This window comes from Nyctereutes procyonoides, unplaced genomic scaffold (assembly GCF_905146905.1).
Source record: "Nyctereutes procyonoides isolate TBG_1078 unplaced genomic scaffold, NYPRO_anot_genome, whole genome shotgun sequence".
NCBI classification, from domain to species: domain Eukaryota; kingdom Metazoa; phylum Chordata; class Mammalia; order Carnivora; family Canidae; genus Nyctereutes; species Nyctereutes procyonoides.
This window is the reverse complement of record NW_026575140.1, coordinates 33,539,366-33,561,033: the sequence shown is the minus strand read 5'-3', so window position 1 is coordinate 33,561,033 and position 21,668 is coordinate 33,539,366. Positions and strand designations below refer to the sequence as shown.

General features: G+C 38.3%; 1 protein-coding gene across 1 annotated transcript in view; it reads right to left on the bottom strand.

The window, feature by feature from the left end:
- Positions 1-743: 743 nt before the first annotated feature.
- The window catches only part of ZYG11A (zyg-11 family member A, cell cycle regulator), a 78,183-nt gene continuing 57,258 nt past the window's right edge, over positions 744-21,668 (bottom strand). The window contains exons 7-14 of the mRNA XM_055306144.1: positions 15,936-16,035; positions 15,786-15,839; positions 11,299-11,460; positions 11,179-11,223; positions 7,683-7,877; positions 5,291-5,352; positions 4,791-4,888; positions 744-2,358 (exon numbers count right to left, since the gene is read on the bottom strand). Coding sequence (XP_055162119.1) covers positions 2,195-2,358; positions 4,791-4,888; positions 5,291-5,352; positions 7,683-7,877; positions 11,179-11,223; positions 11,299-11,460; positions 15,786-15,839; positions 15,936-16,035 — 880 coding nt within the window. The 3' untranslated portion in view covers positions 744-2,194. The remainder of the gene's footprint in view (positions 2,359-4,790; positions 4,889-5,290; positions 5,353-7,682; positions 7,878-11,178; positions 11,224-11,298; positions 11,461-15,785; positions 15,840-15,935; positions 16,036-21,668) is intronic.

Below are 21,668 nucleotides of genomic sequence, written 5' to 3'. Positions count from 1 at the left end.
GCTGAGGGGAACAGCAAGAGTGAAGGTGAGTAAGAGGATGACACACTTAGAAATAATGGGGGCTGATAAACACATATGCACACTAGCTAGCATTCCTCCTATACCAACGTAGGAAAAGAGAAGGCTGCATCTTAAGCTGTGGCCTTATGGTTATTCTTTAATTCATTTGAGTTTCCCAAGCCTAGGCTTGGCCTAGAGACACTAAGACAAGGGCACTGATATATACCAGTAACATTGTTGATTTGCTGCTAAATGCAGGTGTGCCCAAGGCTATGCTCCTTTCCTGGAAAGAAGAGTAACACAGAAGAGCCTAGGTCATAAAATCAGAACCAACCATATTAGCTGGAACTATGCATTAGCTGTAACACTCTAGAAAGTAACCACCGTATTGAACTTCCTTTTTCTCATCTGTTAAATGGGGAGAATACAACTTATCTATCAAGTACTAGCATCCAGGTCAGGAAATGAAGACACCCTTTGGAATTATGCAGAAGAGTGAATAACAGAAAATACAGTGCAGTTTCAGAACTATAGAAACAGTTGGGCAGCCCGGGTGGCTCAGCAGTTTAGCACTGCCTTCAGCCCAGGGCCTGATCCTGGAGACCCGGGATCGAGTCCCACATTGGGCTCCCTGCGTGGAGCCTGCTTCTCCTTCTGCCTGTGTCTCTGCTTCTGTGTGCGTGTGTGTGTGCATGTGTGTGTCTCTCATGAATAAATAGATAAAATCTTAAAAAAAAAAAAAAGAAGGAAACAGTTTACAATTTCCCTTTATTCAGTGGAACACTGATGAGCAAGCATTTGGAATATGATTCAGAGTAAGGATAAGCCTCATTTGATTCCAAAAGATGTTATATAGTACTCTAGTTAAGAGTCTGGCCAGATAAAAGCACAAATATCTAATATGAAAATATGCTACTAACCAAAAAGGAATTTACTTTTGTTCTTTGGAAAACTTAAGCAGATGAATGGCGAAACACATTTTGTTAGCTGTCAGTAACAAGAAGGAATTCATACTCTGTCCCACAGAGGAGGACACAAACAGAAGCTTCTGGTAGTTTATACTGCAGTTGAAACTGGTTCTCAAAAGCCTCTATTTTTCTTGCCTCCATGCTAAGTAAGAGCATTCTTTTTTTTTTCTTTTTAAGATTTTATTTATTTATTTATTCATGAGAGACACAGAGAGAAAAGAGGCAGAGACACAGGCATAGGGGGAAGCAGGCTCCATGCAGGGAGCCCTACATGGTACTTGATCCCAGGACTCCAGGATCACGCCCTAGACCAAAGGCAGTGCTAAACCGCTGAGCCACCCAGGCTGCCCCAAGTAAGAGCATTCTTAAAACCTACAGCAAAGTCTTTTTGCTAGCTTCTTCTTCCTCTTGGTCATAATCCTCCTAAAATCAAAACCTTACAGGATCAATATTTAGTTCCCAGATAATCTTCATCTAAACATTCTACTCATAGTCCTAAGTCCTACTGTTTTTTTACCACCATACCTACTTACACAGAATGTGTTCACTCAGTCTAATGTGTCTAATGTGTAAAGGTGAAAGAAGAAGGGCCAAAGGCAGAATATCCAAAATGTTAAAAAAAAAAAAAAAGTTATTTTTCTTCCCTGTACCCCACAAGTGGAAGATACTTGGGTGTTTATTTAAAAAAAAATCTTTTTAACCTCTTTCTCCTCCCCTCCAAAGGAGATCCTGCCTTCTAAACGACATATTTATAAGCATGTATTTCCCAGAACTTTTTCACGTACATTTCTATTTCTAGTAGCCTCACGTAAGTACAAATAACAACTCAGGATATTCTTTCAAACATGAAAAGTTAACATAAACCTCAAGATCTCCCTGCACGTTTTTCTTTCCTCCTTTCTCTGACAAACTCCCAGGGTTAAGAAACTGTCCAGGGTTAGGAAAAGGAACTGGCAGGGCTGTTGCAACACAAGCTCACAGGTCTTCCCACACAGTCCGAGGCTTGACTTTTCAAAACTGTTGAAAGGGTGTTCCCAGAATGATTCCAACTTTACTTGGGATTATGGCTATCATTCAAATCCAACCTTTTTGTAGCCTATAGAAAATCAATAATAAAAAGCCAGTGAGGCAGCCAACTCACAAACTCCAGTGACAATTGGCAAGGCAGAGGTCCTGACATGAGGATCAGAGAGCATGTCTGAAGCCCCAGAGGCTATGAAGGGCATTCAACACAGATGCGGTCTCTGGTAATTCATAAAATGCATTCTGAAGTCCTCTAGAATAGAGGCTGCAATCTGCTGTGCTTGAGGGTCTGCCTCACTGTGCTCCTGGATGTCACACAAAAGCTGCAATCCTTCTTCTTCAACTAACATTTTGCAGTATTTGCTGGCTGAAAGAAAATGAAACAAAAAAACCTGACCGACAAGTTGACATTTTAAATATTTCCAAGTCACCACATTCACCTTTTTGAAGTAAGGGTACCAAGGTTTGAGCCCCTTGACACAGGAATTAACAGATAAAATTAGTCAATTTAAAAGAATTATATCAAAACTCAAATAATGCTTGACTTGTGTAGTATAACAAATGATTATTTCTGTATGTTTACTTCAAGACAACTTTATGCTTCAAAATCTCTAAGCCTAGCTAAAAGAATAAGAACTTCTTTTATATTATAAATATAATACACATTTCAAGTTCAGGCAGTATGTTGAGCTAGATAACCTGAAAACACCTGATGCTGGATAAAATGTAACAAAACATTTTAAGTGCATAGTGATGTACAAAGTAAAGCATTTGTCCAGCAGTCTGAGAGCACCTAAGCTCATGTAACTTTACCTAGGACAGAAAGGGGGCAGAGGGATCCCTGGGTGGCGCAGCGGTTTGGCGCCTGCCTTTGGCCCAGGGCGCGATCCTGGAGACCCGGGATCGAATCCCACATCGGGCTCCCGGTGCATGGAGCCTGCTTCTCCCTCTGCCTATGTCTCTGCCTCTCTCTCTCTCTCTCTCTCTCTGTGACTATCATAAAAAAATAAAAATTAAAAAAATAAAAAAAAAAAGAAAGAAAGGGGGCAGAAAGGAGAGCTTTAGAAAATGACTGTCAAAAAAAAAAAAAAGAAAATGACTGTCAGTTTCAGTAATCCAAGAATTTAGATTTTAACTTACAAAGTTAGAAGCACTACATATATAATAAAATATATGTAAGTGCATAAAGTTGATCCCTCAAAGGACTATACAGAAGGGATAAGACAATGAAACATCTTTAAGATTGGTCTGGGCTCTAGGTTGATATACAGGAGTGGGCTGGAGAAGTCTTTCCCAAGAATTCATAACCACAGTACTGAGTTGGTATAGGAACTTTTTTTTTTTTTTTTTTTACTTTTCTTTTTTTAGGATTTGAATTTATACTACCCAAATGTTCTGGGAACCCCTGAGCTGAGAAGTTAACATAAAAATTAATTCAATCCAGAGAAACCTCTAGAGCACCTGACAGAAGCAAATACAAAGCTGAAGGAACATGTCTACAACACAGTCTAAAAAGGATTCTCTTAAGTCCAAAAGCCAATTAGGCACAGAGAAATATAATGATTTAAAAAACTGCAATTACTAAGAATGTAGCACAAAGAAACAAAGACATGGAAATTGCTTTTTTAAAACGTTCTTTAAATATTTTACTTATTAATTTATTTGGTGGGAGGGAGTGTTTGGAAACAAGCAGGCCCATGCCCAGCACAGAGCCCCACGTAGGGCTTGATCCCACGACCCAGAGATCATGACCTGAGCAGGAATCAAAAGTCGGACACTCAGCCAACTGAGCCACCTAGGTGCCACTGAAATTATTATTTTTTAAGTCTACAGGATGTGAAGGATAAAGTAAGAGGAGATACAAGATACTTCTTAATAGATATTCCATAAGAAAAGTATAGGGTAAGAATAGTATTTTCAAATAGCTGAGAATTTTCATCCATTTTGTAAAGTGTAACTGTGACCTGAAATTCAGAGGCCATATAACAAAAGGCTGACTAAACACAATGAACAAAGTCAAGATGATAAACTGGGAAAAAAATATTTGCCTCAAAGAGTTCCTTCAAATTAAAAAGAGAAACGAACGAATAGTAGACAAGAAGTGAATAAAGAATATCAACAATCCAAGGAAAAGAACTCTTACATATAAGATGGTTAACCACACTTAAATGTCAAATGAGACTATCACTCTTACCTGAGATTGGCAAAGATCAAAAAGTTCAATTAAACTTTGTTTTTGTGGGGTGCCTGGGTAGCTCAGCCAGTTAAGTGTCTACCTTTGGCTGTAGCATTTAAAAAAATGTTTTAATTTAATTAACATATACGTATTATTAGTTTCAGAGGCAGAAACAGTGCCTCATCAATTGATTCATCAATTACTTATAATACCCAGTGCTCGTTACTTTAAGTGCCATCCTTAATGCCCGTCCCCCCAATTCTGTAGCATTTTTAAAATCAAAACCTTTTCCAATTTCTTTTTTAAAAAACTTAAATTCTGGGGCACCTGGGTAGCTCAGTTGGTTAAGTGTCCAACTCTTGATTTTGGCTCAGGTCGTGATCTCAAGGTCATGATTTTGAGTCCTGAGTTGGGCTCCATGCTCAATGGGGAGTCTGCTTGAGATTCTCTCTCTCTCTGTCTCTCCCCGCTCTCGCACTCTCTCTCTAAAATAAATAAATAAAACCTTTAAAAAATAAAAGAGTTAAATTCAGTATGCAGGTGAACAAAAATTTCCAAAATTCCATTTGAACTTAGTCTTTATACAGAAAAATAACTGAAAAACTACCATTTTGAATACATACGGTTTTTACTGCAGACATGATACATTGCCCATAGTGCCCAGAGCTGAACTGCTGGTTGAGAGAAGTTGCTAAGGAGTGGGAAAAATGCCTTGAAGGATCTAAAAGGCACAAAGAAGTTAATTCAGAACTCAGGCTAGCATCAGAGATATAATAATTATTTTCAACCTTTTCCCCATAGGGTTATTTCCTCACTGAGACAAACATATTGTTGAGCATATCTCAGAAGCTAACGTTTTAAGAAACAGCATTTGTGTTAGACATATTTTACATTCAATATCCCATTTCATCCATAATCTTGCATACTATCAGCCTCACTTTACAGATGAGGAAAACTGAATCTCAGAAATCTTCTAAAAGTGATTTTCCCAAAATCACAGAAATTGGATTTGAAACACAAGGCCATCTGACTGTATTTTATCACTGTACCATGGCCTCTACATAGTATAATGAGGACAAGCTTTAAGAGAAGTATTACACCACGTATTATATCACAAGATTACCTGTAGGTCACCAGTGCTGTCATCTTACAACTTGAACTTGGCCAATTCTGGATGGTTGCATACTATACAAAAAAGAGAAACCAAGGTTCTAAGTATTGTATTCCATAATTTGTAAAAGGTCATAATTGGCTGTTTCATGTCATTTATAATTACATGTATATGAAAAAACAAATTTTCAAAATATGGAATATCACCCAAATTAAGGTATCCCTACCTGCCAAAATATCAATTAGGTAACCATTATATATATTGAAATACAAAGTCTTGTGGGAAAAGGTGCAATGAAATGGGGCTTCTGTTTAAAGATGCAGGATTGAGCATGTATCCATTCCTTTCCTAAATCCCATGAACAGAATAGTATAAACAGTTTAAAGTAAAAGAAGGCAAACACATAAGAACAAAGCAGAAGGAAAATGTTAACAGATCTAGCACTGGGAGAGATTTAAAAAATGAACCAATTTCAACAGAACCCCCAAGGGACTTTAATAAATGCTGAGAGTCCCCTGTCCTCAACTCTCTTCTTCTACTGGGCTTTCAGTAAGAGGAAACCAAGAATGTCATTTTCAGTCAGGAGAACAGAAGATTCTTCCTCAGGTAAATTCCAACCAGATCAGGACAAAAGATCTAATGACAATGACAATGAATAATCCAGTCACTCTAGGTGAAGCCTATGGTTGACAAGTTCTACCCATCTGCACACAGCTTCCAAATAGCCTCACTCTTAGATATGACTGGACAGCTGAGGATCACCACATACTTTAAGAGACTCTGTAACATAAAGGAACAAAATAGTGAAGATAAAGCAATCATAGGAAACACAGACCTTGAAGGAAGAGAAAAACTTAAAAAAAAAAAATTAATACCTTTCAAGAGATAACAGATACAGCAACCACAGAAAAAGAGTGGATATAAAAAAGAAGCACTCAGAGAACAAAGAAGGAGTTCTTGGAAATTAAAAATAGAAATATATAAATGAAAATAGAACTATATAAAATAAATTATAAATATATAAATAAAAATAAATTTATAAATATATAAATAAGTATATTAAGTATATATAATAAACATACTTAAATATATATAAATACAAAAATATATTAAGTTATATTAAATTACATAAATTATGTAACAGAATTATATTAAAATATGTAATTTATAATAAAATACATAAAAGAAAAATGTAGGTGCAAAATCCAATAGGAGTGGAAATTTTAAAAGATTTTTTCAAGAAGGACAAATAAGGAAATAGGCTTAAGAAAAAAATGAATCCATGAAGGCTGACATCCCAGGGGGAAAAAAAAGAAAAAGGAGGAGAGGGAAGGTAGGGACGAGGGAAGAGAGAGAGAGGGAGAAAGAAACTTCCCAGAACTAAAGAAAACAAGCTCTAGAACAATAAGTAGCCAACATAATATAAGAAAATAAACCTACATCAAGGTACACTGCTGAGATTTCCAAACACTGAGGACAAAGATCTTAAAGGTTCCAAAGGAAAATGGCATCTAGCTTCTCAACAATGATACCGAGAAATAAATGACAAAGCAGCAATGACTTAAAAATTCTGAAGGGAAAATATTCCAAAACAAAAATTCTATACCTAGCCATGTGACCAACCAAATGTAAAAGTAAAATAATGGCCTTTTCAAACAGAGAAGATCTGAAGTTTTCTATTTCACACAGTTCTTAGGAAACTACTAGATACGATCCAACAGAATAAGGAATAATAATTAAAAAAAAAAAAAAAAACAGGAAGGCATGCAATCCAGAAACTGGGACTTCAACACCAAAGAGGCAAAGAGAATCCCCAGGATGATAGTAAAGGAATATCCTGGGATGAGAGCAACATAGCAGATACGCAAATAAGCAGACCAAATAGGAGAAAGAAGGTTCTAGGAAAGAAGTCTCTGAGAAACTGAAATGGATAGAATATGTTTGAAATACTGAAAGGAGATTTATACTTTGAGTATAGTAAAGGGTGTGCATAGGGACGAGAAAAAGAATTTTCATTTTTCCAGAGTGGGAAAATGAATGAACAGATAATGCCTATTACTCCAAAGTCAAGAAGTGACAACCATTGTTATTTAGAGATATGGAGGTAAATACCAAAAGAAATAACTTGAAAAAGAGCTGAAAATGGGAAAGAGAACTGGTACAGCCATATACAACTGTTTGCATGTGTAACTTTTATAAAAGAAAAATATCAGAAGGAACGTAAATGTTGACAAGGTTAGTGTTGGATGGTAGGGTATGAGTGATTTAGAATATATTTTTATACTTTTCTGTTTCTCATTTTCTACAATGAACATATATTTCTAAAATTCTTATGATCTAGAAAAATAGGTTTCCTACAAGAAGAGATTACTCCAGAGTTTGTAAAGAGGAATGATCCTTGTACCAGATCCTGGAGAAGAGCACTCCTCTGAAGGTCATGGGATATCCAGGGCTGTTTGTCAGATGTCAGGTGGGCTATGATGCCTGCAGCAAAATAGCTGACTTCCATTTCTTTGCTGTGGAGCAAGTTGCTAATATGTTTCACCACATCTTCGGTCACCAGCTTGGAAGAGAGTTCTCTAACTTCAGCTATGTTGTTCTGCAGGTCAGATGGAGCAGGAAATATCAGGGATAGGGAAGGAAGAGAGAATCAGACACTGGCTCCTCTGCCTCTTCTACTGCTTAGCTCAGATACAGAACACTTAGTCCCATCCTCCTCCCTCTCAATTTAGCCTATTACCCCCACAATCCCACCCCCTGATGATGAGGATCATCACAAATCACTGAGTAAGCACTTACTAAGTGCCAGGCACTGTACTAGATAGACAAAAAAGTCTTTTTATCTGCCTATCTCATTTAATCTTTTTAAAAAATATTTATTTGAGAGAGAGAGCATATGAGTGTGCACAGTGGGGAGAGGCAGAGGGAGAGTCTTAAGCAGACTTCATGCTGAGCTCGATCCCATGACCCTGAGATCACTACCTGAGCCGAAACAGACACTCATCTGACCTGAGCGTCAGATGCTCGACTGTGCCATCTGGGGACTCCTCATTTAATTTTTAACATAGTTGTACAAATAAGTAAGTCACTCAGCAAGAGTTAACTTGTCAGTCAGTGAACTTGTCAGGTTCACATTGCTAATAACTGGCTGAACTAGAATAAAATCCAGGTCTGACTCAAATACTTAAAAGTTCCTCGAGCCTACTATAGGTTACATTAGCTTGAAATTTAATAGTAACAGTGAAAGGCAAGTGGTATTTTATTTTATATATATATTAGTTTTCTATGCTGTTTAACAAACTACCACAAACTTGGTGGCTTAAAACAACATTTTTTCTCTCACAGTTTCTGTGGTTTAGGAGTTCATTCATGGCTTAGTTGGCTCCTCTACTCTGAGGTCTCACAAAGTGCTGACTGGGTTGCATTCTCATCTGGGGGTTCCACTGGAGGGAAACCTACTTCCAAGCACACTCAAACTGTCAGCAAAATTCATTTCCTTGCAGCTCCAAGACTGAGGGTTTCAGTTTCTTGCTGGAGGCCACCCTTAGCTCCTAGACACTGCCCATAGTTCCTTTCAATGTGAGCTTCTCCCTACTCCAACCACTTATTTCATGGCAGCTTACTTTTTCAAAGATAGTAAAGAAGAATCTCTCTCTAGCATGTCTACTGCAAGAGAGATTAATACAATAGTCCCCTCTTACCTGTGGGGGACACGTTCTAAAACCCCAGTGGATATGCCTGAACCTGCAAATAGTACCAAACTCTCTATATATACTATGTTTTTCTCTACACATACATACCTATGGTAAAGTTTAATTTATAAATTAGTCACAGTAAGAAATTAACAATAACTAATAAAAGAACAAAGATAATACGTTGTAATAAGTTATATGAATGTGGTCCCTCTCAGAATAACTTACTCTACTGTACTCACCCTTCTTCTGCTTGTGATGAGATGATAAAATGCTTATATGACAAGATAAAGAGGTGGATGACGTAGGCATGTGACATAGCATTAAGCTACTACTGACCTTCTGACCAATCCTCAAGAGGACCATCTGCTTCCAGATTGCAGGTAACTAAAACCTGCTGAGCAGAACCTGACACTAGGCTCAATCTCATGCCCCTGAGATCATGACCGAAGAGCAGGATACTTAACTATGTCACCCAGGTGTCCCAAAGAAATTTCTAAAAAACTGATTGCCTTGATAAAAAGGAAGTAAAGTGGTTACTATCAAAGGGTCTAGAGCCAGGATGCCCGATTCTGCCTCCTTTACCTAGGTAACACAGGGTAAACGGCCCTTCTGTGCCTCAGATTCTTGTCTATAAAATATAACTAAGAATGTATGGTAGGGTATAGAACATAACACAATTTTTCCTAATGCTGTTTGACTTAGTCATGGGATTTCCCTGCTCCTCCCATCAAGGGATGCCCACTTCCTTTACTCTGGGCTTAACCATGGGCATATAATAAGGAACATATATATATATATATATATATATATATATATATATATTTGGTCTTTGTCCCCTGCTCTTGAAAGACAACTCTTAAGTCCCTTGGAATTTACCAAGTGATAGGAGTACCTTTGTTCTAATGAGGTAACTCTTGACAGGCAACTAAACAGCTTCAGGATGAGGACGCCTGGGACTTTCAGCCCCACCTCCTAACCTCTGGGACATGGGAGAGGAGCTGAAGACTGAATTGTTTTTTTTTTAATTTTTATTTATTTATGATAGTCACAGAGAGAGAGAGAGAGGCAGAGACACAGGCAGAGGGAGAAGCAGGCTCCATGCACCGGGAGCCCGATGTGGGATTCGATCCCGGGTCTCCAGGATCACGCCCTGGGCCAAAGGCAGGCGCCAAACTGCTGCGCCACCCAGGGATCCCTGAAGACTGAATTAATAATCAATTGTGCCTATGTGATGAAACCCTACATGATGGGTTTGGAGAACTGAGTTGGTGAACGTATCAAGGTGCTGGGAGAGTGGTGTATCCAGGGAAAATATGGAAGCTTTGAATGTACCCATCCTTCCTTGCCTTATACATTTCTTCCATTTCATTGTTTCTGAGTTGTATCCTTTATTATCCCTTATAGTAAACTGATAATAGCAAGTAAAGTACCTTCCTGAGTTCTGTGAGCCATTCTAACAAATTATCAACCTGAGGAGGGGGTTGTGGAAACCCTTACTTGATAGCCAGTCAGTCAGAAGTACAGTTGGTGCAAAACTTCTAACTGGCAACTGAAGTGGGGGCAGTCTCATGGGACTGAGCCATTTAACTTGTGGGATCAGAGGATAACTCCAGGTAGTCAGTGTAAGAACTGAACTGAACTGCAGGATACCCAGTTGCTACCAAAGAGTTGGAGAAGTGATTACTGGGAAACACCCCAGACACCTGAATGAGCTCTGCCCAACAAGACATTAGAAAACGTGACATAAGCAGAGGCATCAGAAGCACTTGTACAGTGGGACTTGTTTTCTATTGCTACTCTGAAAATGCCAAATAGAGAAGCCCACAGAGATACGAGACCCAGCCAACAACATGCACCCACTGTCACAGCAAGAGTCAGGCCATCTCAAAGCATCTAGCTCTAGTTGAGCCACCAGGTAACAGCAGCAACATGAGTAACTCCACATGAGACCAGAATAACTGTACAGCTAGGTTCAAACTGTTGACCCACAGATTCAAAGGTAGATAAAATGGCTACTGATTTATCTATTGTTTGTTCACAGCAACAGATGACTAATATGGTATTATTTTATAGGGAATCATGTGAAGATTAAATGAGTTAATATACAGAAATTGCCTACAAAAGTGCCTAGCATATAGTAGGTGCTACATAAGTGTTATTTACTTATTTTAGTAATTAGAATTAACTGAAAACAATTCACCTTACCCAAAGACCAAGTACTTTGCTTTGAATTGCTGACTCTGAAAAAGTCTGTCAAAAGAATATACAGGTTACTTTATCATGAAGAAAAGAACCTTACATACAAACTCAATCCTGTCTTCCCACCTCCAAGACTTGGATAAAGATTGCCAATCCCTGATTTTCCATAAAGTGATTGCAGGCAGCTGGAGACTCATCTGTAAGATTCCAAAGTGCTTTCAAAGTAAACAAGAGGGTGACATCATCTAAATTCTCAGTAGTCTTTTGTTTTACTATTGCTAGAAGTTCCTAAAAACCAAAGAGACAAAAAGTTAGATGCCCCAGTGACTGATTCGATTACAAGAAAAGCCAATAGTTTTTCTACCGCTTAATAGCTTTATGATCCATTTTCTCTATATATAATGAGTTACACCTAACTCCTAAGGTTTTTATGAGGATTAAAGAGAAAAAAAAGTTAAAGTTTAATGAGCACTTAATCTAGTTCTTGGTCCTTATTAAGACTCATAGTCAAGTACATATTAGCTACTCCATTATTTATTGAGACTGCTTAGTAAACATCTCCTGGAAATCAAGCACTTATTCAGGTGAGGCAGATTAAAAAAAAAAAAAAAAGTCTGTTTTTCCCAACTAAATAAAAGATTTTAGGTTTTGGTAAACGTTCTGAAGGAAACACATTAAAAACACATTTTATTTTAGAAAAGGTAGAAAAAGGAAGCCTCCATGCAAAGGTAATACGTAAACTGAGACAAATAAGACGAGAAGAGCAAGAGGGTAAATAAGCAAGAAATGGAGATGGGGGGGGCGGGGGGAATGGACATGCCGGCAGAGCAAAAGTATGCTGTTCTAAAAAAAAAAAAAAAAAAAAAAAGTATGCTGTTCTAGGTCACTGAGCAAGATCAGGATGGCTAGAGAGTAATACTAGTACTACAACCATATATCCTAATAGCTTAAAAAAATCATGGGTTCACTTTTAATTGAGATTCCAAAACACCATTTCAGATCAGAGTATTTTTTGACACAAGTTAAGCTAGTATTCATGCTTTCTTTCAAGCACATTAAACTGTCATAAGAGAAGGAAAAGACAGCAGTTTTCACTCAGCCACCTAATGAAAAGGAACATAATATATAATAGTTCTAAACAAATCAGAGTATGTCTATTTTCAAGAGGAATGAGATCACTTCAAAAATTTTACCCAATAAGGAAAGAAAGTACCAAAAGAGTTTGTCATAAAAATAAAGCTATGAGGACCAACAGGGAAGTGTAAGAGTGGCACACACAATTGGTAGCAATCATCTAGACAACATCTAGAGTGAGTGGCACCAAGGGAAGGGACGGAGCAAGGGAAGTGAGGTTGACCTTGAAACTAACGACCATGGCCAGGCCCATGGTTAGATGCTTTATATATTTCACCTTAATGACATTCAAAATAACTGCAAACTACTACTCCTATGACATTCCTGGGACAGATGCCTGTTTTTCAGATGATGCCAGTTTTCAGATGAAGATTCTGAGGCACAGAAAAAATAAATTATCTAAGGTCTTATGACTAGTGGCTGAACACAACCGGTTTTCACCCAAAGCCTGGGTGAATTTTTGGTAACATCACTTAAAACTGTTTTTCCAAGTGTTACTCTTCCCTTCATATTACTTCAGTACTTGTTCTCTATCTCACTCCATTTCTGTATCTCTGTCTATCCTGTTACCATTTCCAGCGACTCTATCATATCATCTTGACAAAAGTGCTGCCTTAAACATCCTGCTTTATGCTCCAGGTCATCTGAATGGAAAAACATCTGAATCTGAATACTGAAAAAGACTGCTCACTTTCAATATTTGTCAAAATACTTTAAGAGGGTATTCAACTGTACCTGGAAATTCTACCATATTTCTCAACAAATTTGCTCCCAAGACTACTCATTCTTTCTCTATTCCAATTTTATTCACTGTCTTTTTACTCATTTGATCCCTTCATCTAGTTTGTCACTGAAACTATTGCTCTTCTTCCTAACAAAATCTCCATCTACCTGCACTTGCACCAATGTACTCCTCTTTCCCTTCTGCTCTAGTCTAAAACCAAAATCTTTACTCCTGCTCTATATATAATTCTGTACACACACAAAGATTTGGCACCAAATTATTTCCATCTTCCTTTGCCATCAATTTTCCCATGTAGTGTCTTCCTTTTTATTTCTTTCTCATTAAAATGTATCAAAAAGTTGCCTCCATTTCTCACATCCCATTTGCTCATCACTGTAGTCTACACAAGTTTTGTCCCACTTCTCCACTAATATAATGTAAGCAAGATGACTAACGACTTCCAAATCCAACTGGCAACTCTGCTCTCATCTGAACTACTCAACAGCATCTGATATAACTGTTCAACTTTTCTTGAAATAATTTTCTTGGATTCTAAGACATCACTCTTTCCTAGTTTTCTACTAACTCATTCTAACTAACTCATCCTCTTCTTCTTCCCTGGCACCTCTTTCTCTTCAAACATACTCATTTAAGTCCTTTTCTTTTCTCTCTATACAACCTCCACACTCTTTAGGTACTTGCATTCCACATCAGAACTGATGACTCAAATTATTCTCTAGTCCTGTCCACCCAATCCTCTGAGCTATACCCCCTACCAAACTGCCTCCTTGACATCTCAAGCATCTTAGAACTTAACATGTCTAAAATCACTCGATTTTTATCCCCCAAACCTACTGACTAGATCCAAATACTCGTATGATTCCACTTGTAACAGGAATGCAAAAGATAAAGACCTTAGGAATAAATTTAAGAAATATAGAATATCAACATGAAGAATACATCCACATACTTCTGGGGGACATGAAAGACTGAATAAATGGAAAAACATACAGTGTTCTCAAAAGGAAAAATCAGTGTTGGAAATGTCAATTCTTCTACGTCAATCTATACATTTAACAAATCCCAAAGAAAACAAAGCTTTTTAGAACTAGACAAGCCAAGGGACACCTGAGTAGCTCGGTTGATTAAGCATCCAATTCTTGGTTTTGGCTTGGGTTATGATCTCAGGGTTGTGAGATCGAGTCCCATATTGGGTTCCACACTCAGTGGGAGAATCTGCTTGAGATTCCCTCTCCCCTCTCCCTCTGCCCCTTCCCCTCCTCTCAGCTGCACACCTGCTCTTTCTCTTTCTAAAATAAATAAAATCTTAAAAAAAAAAAAAAAGAACAAGCCAATTCTGATGTTCACATTAAAACAACAAACAGGGGCAGCCCAGGTGGCTCAGCGGTTTAGCGCCACCTTCAGCCCAGGGCCTGATCCTGGAGACCCAAGATTGAGTCCCACATCGGGCTCCCTGCATGGAGTCGGCTTCTCCCTCTGCCTGTGTCTCTGCCTCTCTCTCTCTTTCTGTGTCTCTCATGAATAAATAAACAAAATCTTTAAAATAAAAAAACAAACAGGATACAGATAATTAAAAGAAACCCAAGGAAAGATCTTAACTGTTAAGGAATTTATAAAGACAATTAATAAGAAGTATGATATCAGTATATAAATATACAAATTAACTCAGCAAGTCAGAAATAGATGCAAACAGATACGGGAATTTAATATATGAGAGAGGCAGCATTGTATAACAGTGGAGAAAAAATAATGTATTCAATAAAAGGTAGAGAGGCAGTACTGAGAAGAAAAACCCTTACGTCTTAAAGAAAAGAAAAGAAAAGAAAAGAAAAGAAAAGAAAAGAAAAGAAAAGAAAGAAAAGCTTCAAGTAAATCAAGTGTTTACATGTTAAAAATAATGAAAAACTTTTGGAAATACTTTCTAAATATGCCATCTATGCCAGAGGAATAAAATAATAAATTCAATCCTATAAACATTTTAAAATTACCACATGGTGAAACATGCCATAAATAAAGTAAAAACAGTCAAACAGCCAATTGCAGAAAATATATCTAATATCTAGGTCTAATATCTAATATCACAAAGGTTCAATTCCTTAATATACGAAGAAATCTTATAAATCAGAAGAAAGCTAGCAACCCAAAGGAAAACATTTCAAGGCTAAGAGTGAATAGTTCACAGGAAACAAAAATGATTTGGAGTTGAGGGGCTAGGTATCACAAGCCTCATCTCAAAATAAGTGCAAAATAAAACAACGGTACATGTTTTTTTTTTTTAGTGAGCAATGTTAGCATAATCATAGTGTAAATAATGATTACAAATTATGATATATTTAAGCAAGAGCACTATGTGTTGTATGCAACTGATGAATCACTGAATTCTCTGAAACAAATAATACAGTATATGCTAATTAACCTGAATTTTAATTTTAAAAATTGTAAGTTGGGAAGGGAGGTAATTTGTAAAGTTACATATGGAAGAGCTAATTTCTTATTTACCATAGCAGTAGAATTACTACAAAACATTTAAAACTGCTAAGTCAAGTTAAAAGCATTTTATTTAGAGATGTGGAGGTAGATATCAGAAGTAGCTCTAAGAGTAGGAAGTAGTATCTTCTGGGAAGAGGTCTTACAGATTTTTTTTATAAGCTATTTAAGAACTATCTGACTTTTTAAAATTATGTTCACAATTTTATTTTTATTGGAAAAACTATGAAAGTGGCAATCCACCTACCTTAACTGCCATGAAGAGCTCTTCCTTAAGTTGTGCAGTTTGCTCAGGTGAGAGCTATAAGCAAACAAAAAGCCAAAAGTGAAATACTGGATGTCTATCGGAGCTCCATCAAGACTAGGAAGAGAAATCCTGCCTTTAGCAATCACATACCTGCAGGGCTAGGATAGAGGTGATGCTCACTGCCATTGTTTGCATCTTCGGGTTCTCATGCTTACAGAGCCATCTCATAACAAACTTGGCAGCATCAAACCTGAAAAGCATATTTTTCTCACAATAAAGTTTTCAACTGTATACAAGGAGAGAAGAAATCACTTAGGCTCCCCATCAAATCCTGTATCTTAGATTTTTAAAGCCTCAGCTATGAAAATCAAGAGCATTTGGCCTAAGGAAGAGATGAGAAGAGGAAGAGAGCAGGCAAATAATGTAAGGAAAATGTGTAGAATTCAAAGAAAGAGAAGCAGATCTAAAAAAGACTTATTTTTTAGCATTCAGTTTCTACTATGATGGGTCTGAAAAAAGGAAAGAAGTTCCCCTACAGGTAGCAATTTATCATCTGAATTCTACACAATGCTAAAATGCCACAGCAAACAAATCACTTAGCTAGAGAGAATGCATGCCTTTCTATGCATGTATTATAGGGACAGCTGGTAGTCAGCTCCTATTGACTGCAACTGTAGGAATGAAGACAGTTGAGAAAGATCTTCTAACTTTTCAAGAGAAGGTAGAAATAGAATTCTTTTTTGAGGAAGACTACCTTCCTTACTGTAATTTTAAAAGCCAACTCCCGTTTCATTTATTTGTTTGTTTATTTTAAAGATTTTATTTATTCATGAGAGACAGAGAGAGAGAGAGAGAGAGAGAGAGGCAGAGACACAGGCAGAGGGAGAAGCAGGCTCCATGCAGGGAGCCTGACATGGGACTCGATCCCGGGTCTCCAGGATCAGGCCCTGAGCTGAAGGCGGCACTAAACTGCTGAGCCACTCAGGCTGCCCTCAACTCCTGTTTTATATACACCTTTTAACTGGATTTGAGAATGGCTTAGCCTACAACCCTGCACCCCAGTATCACAGGTCCTGTTCATGTCAGCCTGTGCTTCCTGTTGTTCTGCCATTACCAGCAACTGTGATGTTTTTAGGCTCATGAATCTGGAAGACTATAAAGGCCTCAAGAGAAGCCCCGTTGGAATCTAGGATGATGATTTTCTTAATTATTATCAATAAAATAATAACACCAAGAATGACTAATGTTTAGAACTGCCTCTACTTCTTAAACTAGGCACTGACGTAAGTACTCTGCAAACATTATCACGTCTAATCCTCATAACAGTCGCCATTTTACAAATGAGGAAACTTATGCATGAGGATAATGATGGACGGGCTAGGACATGAAACCAAGTATGTTTAACTCTGGAGCCCACATTCTTACCACTCACTACCCTAAAATGGAATCACACTTTGAGAGACAACATGTGTGAACCCAGTGGACCCTGGAACAACACAGGTTTGAATTGTACTAGTCAACTTACACAGACTTTTTTCAATAAATATATTGGAAAATTTAGGAGATTTGTGACAATTTGAAAAAACTCAACCCACAAGCCTAGAAACATCCAAAAAATTTAAGAGAAAGGTATTTATAAATGCATAAAATATATGTACATAGTAGGTACTAGATTCTTTTACTATTTTATTACCATAAAATATACACACATCTACTATAAAAGGTTAAAATTTATTGAAATGTACACAAACGCTGACCATACATGGCACCAATCAATAGAAATGTAAACACAGATACAGTATTAAATGATAACTGCAAAAATTAACTGTAGTATATATTATACTAGTGTAATTATTTCACAGCCACCTCCTGTCAATATAGGAGTGAGCTCAAGTGTTACAAGTATCCACTTAAAATGTCATGTAAAACTAATCACTCCATATGAGCAGTCTGTCTTTCCAGTAAATTGCATACAGCAATAAAAAGTAATCTCTTATAGTTCCTGTGTATTTTGTGTTTAGTGAAATATTGTAAATTTGGAGTAACACCATGGGGGGAATCCATATAAAGTGCTACAAGTGATGTTGGAAGCACTCCCAAGAAGCAGAGAAAAGTCAAGACACTACAAGAAAAAGCCAACTACCTGATACCTACTGCAGACTAAGGTCAGTAGCTATGGAAACCCATCATTTCAAGATGAATGAATCCAGTATAAGGACCAAGGTAAAAAAAAAAAAAAAAGCGGATAAGGAAATTTGTGAAGTTGTTGCAGCTATGTCAGCAGGTATGAAAATCTTGTACTTTTTGCACAATACCTTTTTATGGCATTGAAAATGCAGCTTTTGTGTGGGTACAGGATTGCTATAAAGGCATATTACAGACTCTAATATGACTCCACAAAAAGTGACATCATTCTGTGAATCTAAAACTGTGAAATTCAATGCCAGCAAAGGATGGTTTGATAATTTTAGAAAGAGGTTTGAATTTTAAAATGTCAAGATAGGGGATCCCTGGGTGGCTCAGTGGTTTAGCACCTGCCTTTGGCCCAGGGTGTGATCCTGGAGTTCCAGGATTGAGTCCCACATCAGGCTTCCTGCATGGAGCCTGCTTCTCCCTCTGCCTGTGTCCCTGCCTCTCTCTGTGTGTGTCTCTCATGAATAAATTAAAATGTCAAGATAATAGGAGAAAAAGCTTATGCCAATCAAGAGGCAGCAGATGAGTTTCCAGACACCATTAAGACAATCATAGAAGAGAAAAGAGATCTACCTGAACAAGTTTCTAATGTAGATGGAAAGTGCCCCATTATGTAAAAAAAAAAAAAAAAAAAAAAAAGCCACAAAGGACATTTATTATCGAGAGAGAAGCAAACACCAGGATTTAAGGCAGGAAGAGACATACTGGTTTGTGCAAATACAGTCAACTTTATGATAAGAACTGCCCTTATCTATAAAGCTATTAATCTCCACAACTTGAAGGGAAAAGAGAAACACTGGCTGCTAGTCTCTTGGTTATACAACAAAGAAGGCCTAGACAAGAATCCTTTTTCTTGATTGGTTCCATCAATACTTCGTCTCTGAAGTCAAGAGGTACCTTGTCAGTAAAGGACTGCCTTTTTCAAATTCTTAAATTTTTATTTCAATTCTAATTAACGTATAGTGCAGTATTGATTTAGAACTGCCTTTTAAAATTCTTTTGATATTGGATAATACCCTTAGCCATCCAGAATCCCATGTGTTCAACACTGAAGGCACTAAAGAAGTCTATCTGCCCTCAAACACAGCACCTCTAATTCAGCCTCTAGATCAGAGGGTGATAGAGACCTTTATGGCTCATTACACACAGTATTCTATGTAGAGGACTGTCAACACTATGGAAGAGAATCCCAATAGAGAAAACATCATGAAAGTCTGGGAGGATTACACCATTGAAGACGCCACTGTTGTTATAGAAAAAGCCATAAAAGCCATCAAGCCTGAAATAATAAATTTCTGAAGAAAAGTGTGTCCAGATGCTGTGCGTGACTTCATAGTAATTATAACAGAGTGAATCTGTCGATTCATGATTTTAAGGGAATCATGAAAGAGATTTTAGATATGGCCAAAAAAAAAGGTGGGGGATAAAGAGTTAAGACATGGATATTGGAGAAATTCAAGAGCTAAGAGATAACACACTGGAGGAATTAACAGAGGTCAATTTGATGGAGATGAGCACTTCCAAACCAGTGCCCAACAATGAGGAAGAAGATGTAAAAGCAGTGCCAGAAAATAAACTGACATTAGATTATCTGGCAGAAGGGTCTCATTATTCAAGACTGCTCTTGGCTTCTTTTATGACATGGATGATAGGATATGAGCAAAGAAACTAAAGCAAATGGTGGAAGAAGGATCGGTACTATATAGAAATATTTTTAGAAAAATGAAAAAGCAAAGAAGTCAGACAGAAGTTATGATGTATTTCTGTCAAGGTACACCAACTCTACCAGCCTCGCCTTCCACTTCTTCCACCTCTTCCCCTCTTCCACCCCCAAGATAGCAAGACCAACCCCTCCTCAGCCTACTCAACATAAAAACAATGAGGATAAAGACCTTTATGATGATCTAGTTATACACTTAATGAAGAGTAAATAATCATCATGCTTACAGTTAATAAGCATGATCTGTCGTGTATTTTCATGTGAACATCTAATAACCGTATAGCAACTATGAAATGTTTCTGTGTCATCATCATCATCACCACTTAAGTATTTGTGATCCAGAATATCACATGCAAGACTTGCATGGAAGTGAATAGCCTACCTCTACCTATGCATACGGTAAGTGATATTTATTTATTTATTTTTAAATATTTTATTTATTTATTCATGAGAGACACAGAGAGAGAGAGAGAGAGAGAGGCAGAGACACAAGCAGAGGGAGAAGCAGGCTCCATTCAAGGAGCCTGACATGGGACTTGATCCCAGGTCTCCAGGATCACACCCTGGGCTGCAGGCGGTGCTAAACTGCTGCGCCACCGGGGCTGCCTGGTAAGTGATATTTAATATAAAATTAGCAATGTGTTAGTTTTCTTACAGCTTATAACTTTGCTTTCAAAGAATTACATTACCATATAATATGCCTTTCTGACATAATTGTAGAAACTGCGTTATCAGTCTATCATTACAGGTAGGTAGTTTTTTTTAATGTAACAATATTTACAATATTGTATTATAAATATGACTGCTATACTATATGCCATAAAAATTTTATAGTGATTCATTCAATAGTGTAAGGCTAGGCTACCATGAAGCAACTCTATTGATTATATACAACACTACCATAAAGCAATCATATTGCTGCTTCTTCATTATCCCATGCATGAATATACCTCTGTGTATGTATGTGTGTGTGTGTGTGTGTGTGTATATATATATATATATATATATATATATATATATATATATAAATTTTTGAAAGAGAGAGAGAGTGCAATACACAGGTACACTCTGATGGAGGGTTCCATCTCATGACCCCAAGATCATGACGTGAGTCCAAATCAAGAGTCAGATGCCTAACCAAGTGAGCCACCCGGGCGCTCTGTAAATAAGTATTTCTTTTTCTTTTTAAAGCTTTTATTTATTTATTCATGAGAGACACCCACAGAGAGGCAGACACACAGGTAGGGGGAGAAGCAGGCTCCATGCAGGGAGCCCGATGTGGGACTCTATCCCAGGTCTCCAGGCCCACGCCCTGAGCTGTAGGTGGTGCTAAACCGCTGAGCCACCGCGGAGGGGGCTGCGCGGCTCCGGGAACAGCTCGGCGGCGGCGGCAGCGGCTCGGGCAGAGGAAGAGGCTCCTTGCGGAGGGTGTTGCGCGGCCGGGAGCAGCTCCGAGGGGCTCGAGCGGCTCCGCAGAGCGGCGGCTGCGCGACCGGGAGCGCGAATCCAACAGCGCAGGCCCCGGGGCACAGGGCTCCGGGACACAGCCCAGGATCCGGCCTCCCCCCGGGACAGGCAGGGGCCGGGAGGGCCCAGGACAGCAAGGTCGCTGAGCAGCGACCCCGAGCTGAGCAGATCAGCGGCCCCGCCCCAGGGCCTCCAGGCCCTGCGGACGGAGAGCCCCGTAGTTCCTGCGGGGGCTGAATCCAGGCATCCAGAGCTGCCGTAACAACTGCGGCTGTTCCTCCTGGGGCCTCACGGGGTAAGCAACCCCCACTGAGCCCTGCACCAGGCAGGGGCAGAGCAGCTCCCCCAAGTGCTAACACCTGAAAATCAGCATAGCAGGCCCCTCCCCCAGAAGACCAGCTAGACGGACCAGTTCCAGAGGAAGTCAAGGGACTTAAAGTCTACAGAATCAGAAGATACTCCCCCGTGTTTTTTGTTTTTTCTTTTTTCTTTTTTCTTTTCTT